General features: G+C 42.6%; 1 protein-coding gene across 2 annotated transcripts; it reads left to right on the top strand.

Annotated features, from left to right (window-relative positions):
* The first annotated feature begins 842 nt into the window (after positions 1-842).
* On the top strand, positions 843-9834 carry LOC137782962 (organic cation/carnitine transporter 2-like). Of its 2 annotated transcripts, none has more exons than XM_068572686.1 (11): positions 843-1333; positions 2595-2804; positions 3735-3838; positions 4336-4490; positions 4720-4891; positions 5756-5882; positions 5953-6053; positions 6246-6460; positions 7882-8064; positions 8343-8478; positions 9022-9834. In XM_068572686.1, the coding sequence occupies exons 1-11, from the start codon at positions 1124-1126 to the stop codon at positions 9122-9124; spliced, it is 1716 nt and encodes a 571-aa protein (XP_068428787.1). In that variant the 5' UTR covers positions 843-1123; the 3' UTR covers positions 9125-9834. The 2 variants fall into 2 exon arrangements, with proteins under 2 accessions (XP_068428787.1, XP_068428788.1); XM_068572687.1 differs by having other exon boundaries at positions 7882-8110.
* Positions 9835-9838: the final 4 nt, after the last annotated feature.

The raw sequence follows: 9838 nt of genomic DNA, 5'->3' as shown, positions 1-9838 counted from the left end.
AAGTGTTCCTGATTGGTATTTGTATTTGTAATGTGACTTTACCCTGTACACAAGTTGTGTGTTTTAAGCACGGTCACAGAGGGGAAGCACGTGTAACCCAGGTTAAAGGAACAGTACACAGAGTAAACAGTTAAAACCTGGGTTACACACACTTTTTAAATCAACACGTACATCACAGTACCGACAGAGACTTGTATCATTAGTGCGTTAAGTATCATAATGATCTCGTGCCCACAAGACGTCATCCTGCTGGACTCTACGGCTGAAGGTTAGTCGCTGCAGCTCACCTACTTCTTTAAGATCACAACTCACCATGACGGACACAGTATGACTGAGGAAACACATGTCAATATAGAAAATAAACACTTTAACAAAACCATTTAAAGAAATCATATTGTCTCAACTGTATTTAATCAAAACTGTCTTTAATCAAACTACTGATATCATTTAGTTAGATTAGATAATCTTAACAGTTACTTTCAGGCACACTACGGACTGCCCTGCTCTCTCTGTCTCTCTGTCTCTCTTTTTCTCTCTCTGTCTCTTTTCTCTCTCTCTTTCTTTCTCTCTGATTATTTCTGATATAAAGTGTGTATGTCTTTTCAGCAAGTAGTTTAACACAGGCTTTTGAAAAGAGAAGGAGCAGGAGGAAAAAGAGGAGGGGGAGGAGGAAGAGAAGAAGTAGAAGGAAGAGGAGGAGCCAGGAGGAGGAGGATGATCCAGGAAGAGGAGGAGAAGCCAGGAGGAGGATAGGTGGAGTTATTTAGTCTTGTCAGGGATAAAGAAGGTGTGAAGCCTCAAAGAGAAGTTGACAACTGCTGTAACAGGTGCATTGACAGTATTTGTATTTTGACTGCAAAAAATATATATTTTAGGAGAATTGTATTGGTTCTTGTTGGTATTATATTATATATGTTTGCACTTGTCAGAGTAACATTTCTAACGCTTGTTCTAAAAGTATTTTGATTTCAAGCTTTCAAGCATCTGTTGGGCCTTTTCAGTCAACCTGATTGTCAGTTGCTTGTAGTTGCTCTGAATGAATTGAATTATAGACTGCAGGTGCACAGTTAAAACAAAACAAAACAGAGTTGAACAGAACAGAGTATAAGTACAGTCCAGTAAAATGCAGGACTACGAGGCGTCCCTGTCGTTTTTGGGGACCTGGGGCCCGTTCCAGAAGAGAGTCTCCTTCCTGCTCTGTCTCACCATCATCCCATGTGGATACAACCTGCTGTCCGTCATCTTCCTGCTGGCTACGCCCCCACACCACTGCTCCATCCCCCACCACAACAACCTGACCCAGGACTGGGTCCAGGCCAGCATCCCAGTACAGGTCAGAACTACGCCCGAGTGTGTGCCTTTCAAATGTTTGACACGAGAAATCTTTGGTCTATTGTAGCATAGAGGATATACATTTATGCATATTGGACTTACATTCATCAGCAATGACTTCTATTCAAGTTGATGATGATACTGAATTAAAATGTCAGCCCACATAAATCCCCAAATATATAATCCCCCACACGTGTCCCTTGTCCGTGTTTGACTACAGGTTAAAGATCATGTATCTCCGCACTGGGTAACAAGTCTCATCTCATGCTCACCTTTGTTCATGTTTTATGTTCTTCCCTACTTGAACATCCCATTTTATTACAATGGAGGTGAATTATATATTGTTTGTGGTGTGCAAAGCATTGTAAATTATATTTTGGCAGAAGTATTTAGACTTTTTACTAAAAGTAGAAAAACAGAAATACAAAAAAAAATCAATTACAAGTCAAATCCATGCATTCAAAGAATCAGTAAAATGTACTTTAATAGCATTACCAGTTGTTATATTACCATATCTAACATCATTCCCTTATATGGATTAAACATGTAAAAAGCATTTTACTGTTATGTAATTTTGTATTTGAATAAAATGTGCGTCCACGCCAGTTGTTTTTGTGTCTTATGAACTCGTGAAAGTTGGGCACATTATGTGCATGGCACGAAAATATAGCAATCAACCATCAAGGTTGAGCTCATTCTCATCAATATATTTACTAATGAGGAGTTTGATCATTCATCTTATTTTATATTTAGCAAGAAATGGGTATCAAATAAACGTAATGCAATATGTACTTCTGATATATGGAGTAATATATAAGCATAGTATATGGGGAAAGTATAAAGCAGAAACTAAAGTACAATTTCCTAAAAAACAGTGCGGTGTCTTGGTTTGACATAAAGTCACATTAATCTACATTATCATACAGACTAGCAAGGTTGCAAAATGAGAATATATTTTTTTAAATGCCCATGTTACAGTTTACAAGGCAGCAATACAGTAAATCATTTCTGTATTGCTGTAAATCAATATTTTTCCTAAAATCTGGTTGAATGCTGAGACATAACCCAGCTAGTGTTTGTGCACAAGCTTTACAAGAATTTGTAAATGCAGTCAGCTAATAATTCACTACCCGGCATTGACGAGGGCAGTGAGCCTCGTGCAGGCTGGAACTGGTCTAGTTCGATCTGCCGCGGTCTGTTTGGGTTCAGTTTGTTGTTGCAGCACAAGTTGGCTAACGATGACGTTGTCTTTTCCCGGTCAGGAGGTGGCGGGGCGGCAGGAAAGGAGCAGTTGTAGCCGGTATGAGCTGGACCTGGTGCAGAACCTCTCTGCACAGGGACCTAGACCCAGCTTGGATCTAGTCCACAATCTGTCAAGTCTAGAGGTCCTTCTCTCCAACCTCACACAGGAGGGCTGTAAAGATGGATGGACGTACAGTACTGAGCACTACCAGTCTACTGTAGTCAGTGAGGTACAAGCTACTGCTGTTACTATTGCTACTGTGGACTACTGCGAGTACTAATACACTACATTGTCCTTCTATTGTTTCCATTGGTCACATGCAGGGCATCACCAACCAGACAGCAACAGATAAACAGACAGCCAAGAAAACCAGAAGGGCTCAAATACCAAGGCCAAGGCCACTTGGCAATATCGATGATAAGGCAGAGTTAGTGAAGACATCACAAGAATCAAACCTCCACTACACAGTGATATAATGTCCCTAAACTCATGTGAGACAAAGTTCATCTCAGGTTGGTACATGTTGTAAGGCATATTATCTGTAGGAAACCACACTTTTTGACAGCCAAGAGGAGAACAACTAGTCCAAAGAAGAAAAAAAAAACCTCAAGGAGCTGCTTACTGGAGAACTAGACTGAAGAGCTGGATGCCGAAACACCGGGTTTCCAAGGCCTGGACACTGGGGGATGGTTTATTAAGGTTATGAATAGCCAAGGACCAGGTTCTGAGAAGCATGTAGGCTTACAGGAGTTAGACACTGGAGGAATGGGCTCAGCAGAGAAGGACAGTGTCTCTAAGAATGTGCAGACACTGCAGACCACACTCAAAGATGTCGCATGCTAGACAGTGCTCAGAGGAAGAACTAGTGGGTTCAAGCAGGAAACAGGGATTCAGAAGCTTGGGCAGAAGCCTAAGATGAACAGAGAATTAGGATGAAGGAGTACAGGAACAGGGAGCACAGCAAAACAAGCACAGCTGGTCAAAGGACACTGTGACATATCTGACTACTGGTGACCATGTCATGCTTTTAATGTCTCTTTGTTGTGTTAATCCTCCATTCACATGTTTGCTTTAAATTCCAGTGTTTATGTCCGTAGTATTATTCCAGTTCATATTTTTATGTCTGCTGCAGAATTCCCAAATGTGCCTTGTTTCCCAGTTTAACCTGGTGTGCGACGACCAGTGGAAACAGCCGCTGACCTCCCTCTTCTACTTCCTGGGAGGATTGTTCGGATGCTTCATCTCTGGACAGATCTCTGACCGGTACCTTTCTACAGAGTCAGATGTGTATTGTTTTGCCAAAGCATGTCTGTTAGTTAGCTCTGAGCTAACCAAGCATGACAGTCTGCTACATGTCATGGGACAAGGAAGAGTATGGCCAAAACTTGAGCTTAAACTTGCGACACAAACTGCATTTATATTGCACTTTTCTAGTCTCAGCGACCACTCAAAGTTCTTTACAATAAAAGCCAGCATTCACTAGTTCACACACTGGCGGCATAAGCTTCCATACAAGTTACCAACTGTTTATTAGGAGGGATAAATTGGAGCAATTTGGGGTTGAATATCTTGCCCTCGAGGGACCGCACAGCTGATCGCTCTACCTAGCCGTAGCCGTAGCCACAGGTTAGCTGAAAGGAACCTATTGTTTTACCTAAACATACAATCTTCCAACAATACCATCTTCCTTCTAATTAATATCTAAATACATACGTCCTGCAGTTGTGGCTGATACCCCTCCGTTGTATTTTGTGCTTCAGGTTTGGCAGGAAGCCGGTATTGTTCTGTGCCATCCTCGTGCTGAGCATCTTCAGCACCGCGTTGGCCTTCGCTCCGTCCTGGCCCGTCTTCCTCGCGCTCTTCTTCATACTGGGCCTGGGTCAGCTCACCTGCTACATAGTTGTGTTTGTAATGGGTATGGCCTTTTCATTTCCTTACTGTGACTGCTGACCTTTGTCCTTCACTCCACTGGTTGCGTGTTGTATTATTGTCCTGTTGTTGATCTTGATGAAGTCTCAGAACAGAATAAGACCATGTCGATACCGATGAGGACGCATTTAATATCTTCTTCCGTATGTGTTGTCCTTGTAACGCATTCAAAGCCGATGCTTTGCCTGACACTTTTTGAAACGTTTCCTCCACAGGCTCAGAGATCCTGATGGGTTCGACCAGAGTTCTCTTCTGCAGCCTGTTCATGCCGTGGGTCTACGTGTTAGGTATAATGATGCTGCCCGTCACTGCCTACCTGGTCAGGAGCTGGAGACACCTGTCTCTGGCGATGGCTGTGCCTGGCCTGGCCTGTATCCCCCTCTGGTGGTAAGGTGACCGTAGTACACTTTGAGGATCAATCTGCATTTGATACTCTTCAATTAATGTGTGTATATATTATTTTTTTATTGACATGAAGGATAAGATATAAGATGTAAGGGTCCAGTTGATGAATTTGTCAGACGGTCGGATGATGTTTCTCCCTGATAATCTAATTTTGTACTTTGGAAGGCTCCAAACCAAAATCTTCAAACGAATGCACGTGAACTATCCATGGTATATTATATTGTAACATGAAGACCAAATATATCTACGGTCTCCAAGACCTTAACATTATTGTTATTGTGATAACGTGTCACTGATCTCAAAGCCTGTGTCAGTTGCAGTGCACTTTAGCATCTATATGAGACGCATCAGGCTTTGAAGTAACACAGTAACAGTAGCAACGACATAAACCCATCTGTGCCATCAAAAGACACTTTGAGAAAATGCCCCTGGAGTATGATTCAGTATTTTTAAAACTAAATACCCACAGGGCAGGTGGGTCCAACAAATACAGAAATTTCCACAAAGAGCTCGGTGTCCGAGGCCCGTGTTCAAAGTGTCATTGAGTTATTCCTGACGAAGTTGAGTTGAGATTGGAACGTGTTGTTGAAGTGCAATTTAGCACCCTGTTTTAGCTTCAGCATACCGCCTGCACCTATTCAGACAATACATTTAAAGCCAGGCCCAAGGCCCAGTGCTAGTGTCTTGTATTTTGGAGCGTGGAGGTTATTTTTCACAACTTTTCGCCATGCTCCTCAGATTATTTCTGACCTTGGTGAACTGCATTGCACACAGATGGACGAAGCAGGGGTCTTCAGAGTCTTTCCCCATTTCTCACCAAAACATTTGCATTTGCCTGTCCAACAGGCTGATTCCAGAGTCTCCGCGCTGGTTGGTTTCTCGTGGCCGTATTCAGGAAGCAGAGCTCCTGCTGAGGTCAGCGGCTCTGGAGAACCGAGTGGAAGCTCCACATGTCATCTTCTTCTCAGCCAATGTAAGCGCAGCCTTGTTTTCACAAACTTAAGGATGATGGACGTCGTACTGGAGTTTCTTTCTTTCCGCAGGTTGAAAAGGTAACAAGTGAGAAGGAAAAGTCCTCCAGCTTCCTGGACCTGCTGAGGACAGCGAACATTCGATATCTGTCACTCATGCTGTGGGTCATGTGGTGAGTTCAGGCACTTTTCCTTCACAAGAATGTACCTGAAGTTTCGGAGCACTTCCTCTTTCTTTGCTAGCAACTAGCAATAGTACAGTTGTTTTGTTTTTTCATCCAGACCAAGATACAGTATCCCAACAACTATTTCTTCATTTCCACAACTTTTACTGTGACAAAGTATTGTTCTTTTGTTGTTTGCAGGTTTTCTTACGGTATATGCTACTTTGGATTGTCATTCAACATGTCTGGTCTTAATGGAAACCCCTTCCTGAACAACTTCCTGTTGACGGTTGTTGAGCTGCCAGCATACACTGCCAGCTGGCTGGCGACATGCAGGCTTCCCCGCCGCCTGTCGTACATCTCTTTCACCCTGCTGGGGGCGCTAGCGATACTTCTCATCCAGATCACTCAAAACAGTGAGTAAGACCAAGCCCCCAGAAAAAGTGCCATACTTTGAAGAAAATTTGATATAGTTGTCCGTCCCGGGATAAATTTGAGGTTAATTAACTTCCAAGTACTAACACTTGAATAACTAATAATTGATATACTTCTCACTTGATTTATTCCCTCAGTAAACATAGTAAACATGAGTTGATGATGTAATCTCTAATTTCATTCTTCTTAAGTACAGCATGATGTTCCTAAATACAGCATGATGTTCATTTAGGAAATGAGCGTCCCATTTAGAGCATACAGAAGATAAAGCAGGCTCTGCTTTTAGTGTGGTTACCTTATTGCCAGTGTTCTGTCAAAGTGTCCTCCCACGTTGAAAAGTGTTGCCCTCCTTATAAAATAATAGCGCCTCGCTTGGTGGAAACAGTATTTGCAACAACGCCTCACGACAGTTTCGAAATGCAATCTATTGGTTTCATGTACTGGGACACAAATGATCTGTTTTTGGGAAGTCACTCAAGACTTCTTTTTTGGGGACGGGATTTCACAACAAAACGAATGCGAGGTTCAGGCAGCAAAGTTACCCGAATGTAAAGTTCGGGTAACCGCAACAACACGTTGGGACATGCTGTGTGGAACACCGGCCTTGTGGTTGGAAATCCTGTGTTCCTGGGGTCCATCCATCTTCAGACCGAGCCACTGTAAGTGGTCTTTGTTGATATTACTCCATGATAAGCTGTCGGTGTGTCCACCATGGATTGCTTTCTTACTGACCGACGTGAAAAGAACTGGCAATTTGTGTCTGTGTTCACAAAACCAATAGATTGTATTAGAAATGGGAATCACGTTGTGCTCCCACAGAAGAAAAGAAAAAGTTAGATTGCTCTGCTGAAGATCAAATGGAACCTTTGAATGTGCACTTGGAGGCTGCTTACATAATATAATGCTTACACATTGGGACTGAAAATGTTTATCTCAAGTAAAAGTGTAATTAGGGATTTTTCTAACGTAACCTGTAATCCCACAAAATAATGTACCGGTAGTTAGCTTTTACTCTTTGGTTTTGGGACTAACGCTAGGTTCCTACTGTAAATTATGTAGTAAGCTTGGTGACTTCACATGCAAGCGATGCAAGTTAGAGTAGATAAACACGGGGTTTGAACTATTCCTCGCAATTTTGCTCTGGTGGTTTTGGAAAGGCTAAAAAACATGACGCCACCTTTTAACCTCTTTCTCTCTCCTTACAGCCATTACACGTGTGTCACACATGTTGAGAAATACAAAGGTTGACAAAGGCAGACCTGCCGTGTCTCGTACATGTCTAGGGCAGGGGTTTAATGGCTTCATAGTGCTTCAGTGCTTCAGAAATGTTTGATATCCCCCGATCATTAACTTACATTCCTCCTCCTCCTCTTCCTCCTCTTCCTCCTCCTCCTTCCTGCAGGTCAACCAGTTCTCACCCTGATCCTGGTGCTGGTGGGTAAATTTGGCGTTCTGGGTGGCACCGGGGTGTTGTACATGTACACCGGGGAGCTGTCCCCCACAGTCATCAGGAACACAGCGATGTCTACCTCTGCCATGTTCTCCAGAGTGGGATCTTCTGTTTCCCCATACCTGCTGCAGCTGGGTGAGACCTCATCATACTGTGGAGTGCATCGAGTATATCCGACAAGGTATTACAACAAAATATGTGTCGTCGCAGTGGTGCTACCAATACAAGCTCAAGTAGTAGCCAATGGACTTATTAAGAGACACTGGACCCCTGGGCACTGGCATGTAAAGGGGGCCCCCACCAAAAAAGTTGCCCTTGGTTAGATCTGGTGATTCATGTTTGGTAAAGATTTGAATGAAGGACTGTATTGGTCATAGTATAACCTCAATGGTGTGGTCTGGTTTCTTCTCCAGAGGTTTTCTATCAGTTCCTGCCGTGGATGGTTGTGGGTGGTCTGTCGTTGCTCAGTGTTGTGATCTGCTTCTTCCTGCCGGAGACCTTCCGACAGCCGCTGCCCGACACTATCCAGCAGATGCCCATCGTACAGCGGTCAGTCTGCACATTTAAGTGACGATGCAGTTGTGAGACATAGGAACAGTAGCTTAGGAATCTGAATGTGGATCTTTGAAATTAAGTGACCGAAACTATTTGAATGCAAGTCTACACCACAAGTAATAAGAAGATTTAATGATAGGGTTTAACGGTAAACACTGTGCAAAAGTCAAAGAGACACAATACAAAAGAGAACATTTTAAATATGGGTTTATTTTGCTCTATTTAGTCCGTTTAGATATTGCAGGGAGGTGTAGTAGATTAGACTTTATAGCTCATTCCTCTAAAACAGCATTAAAAAATAAAACAGCAGACTAAGTTTGAATGGATGCAACAACAAAAAGTGGAGGCACAAGAAGCAACAGCAGCCGGTAATGAAGAACCAAAAGGAGAAAATATATACAGGTGAAAAGAAGATGGACCATATCGAATTAGATATCCAATCTGAAGATTTGTTAAGAAATGTAGACCAAGAGATGTAGTTAAAAACATAGTTAATGTGCCTATTGAATAACGAAGCTCTCCTCATCTGGCTTCCAGGTTCAGGTGGCCATGGGCCTCCACGCCTCCTCCAAAGGATGATGGGAAATCAGTTGAAGACCCGCCTACTGCACATGAGATCATCTGCGGAACTCGCCTATAAGACTCCTGACACAGATGGATGGAAGAAAAACAAATAGATCAACCACCCAAACCTGCTAGATTTAAAGAACGACATTTCAGACTTGTGAACATTCAGAGAGATGCATTCACTTCCACCTTATGAATTGTGAAAACAGTTTATTGTCTTTGCACACAGTAAGGTAGTATTGCTGTAGAGTGTGGCATGTAGTGGTGACGTTGCAACTTGCATCCAACTCAACACCGAAAAATATGGTGGTCTTCAGGTATCGTGAAAACACAAATGCCCATTCGAGAGCCAGTGCTCGGTTTGTCTATTCTCTGCTACTGTAGGCACATGGCAGCGCAACATGGCACACTTGGTGCAGAGGACCAAATCTATGTGTTGATAGAAACGGCTCATTCTATGCTAAAAAAATCCAATGCAGTTGGATTCCCTTGCTTTAGACCGAGTTTACTATGTTTCCACTGATAGTTGGTGCACTTGAGATGATGCACATGACATGAAAGTGCTTATTCATGAAGGTGGAAAGTAATATGGGACACAAAATGACTTTAAGGTGAAAGTGAATTTAAATTTGTGTTCTGTCAGTAGTAGGCCTATTTAGCTCCTGTAGCAGTCGTAGTGATGTCAGCAGCAGCAATGTCACATTAGAAGATTCAGACGAGTAAAATAAACTTTACTTTTTAGTTTTGTATATAAATAATGTATTGTTTGAAGAAACATATGGATATG

Source organism: Clinocottus analis, unplaced genomic scaffold (assembly GCF_023055335.1).
Source record: "Clinocottus analis isolate CAN_PGR_092001 unplaced genomic scaffold, fCliAna1.0.p SCAF_12, whole genome shotgun sequence".
NCBI lineage: Eukaryota > Metazoa > Chordata > Actinopteri > Perciformes > Cottidae > Clinocottus > Clinocottus analis.
The sequence above is the reverse complement of the archived record's forward strand: the minus strand, read 5'-3'. Positions and strand labels throughout refer to the sequence as shown.

What these genes read in the sequence shown, in the direction of transcription:
- LOC137782962 (XM_068572686.1), top strand. Translation starts at nt 1,124, where the DNA reads ATGCAGGACTACGAGGCGTCCCTGTCGTTTTTGGGGACCTGGGGCCCG. An exon ending in AGTCTACTGTAGTCAGTGAG is followed by an intron (nt 2,805 to 3,734) that starts GTACAAGCTACT and finishes CTTGTTTCCCAG; the next exon opens with TTTAACCTGGTGTGCGACGA. An exon ending in CCCATACCTGCTGCAGCTGG is followed by an intron (nt 8,065 to 8,342) that starts GTGAGACCTCAT and finishes TTTCTTCTCCAG; the next exon opens with AGGTTTTCTATCAGTTCCTG.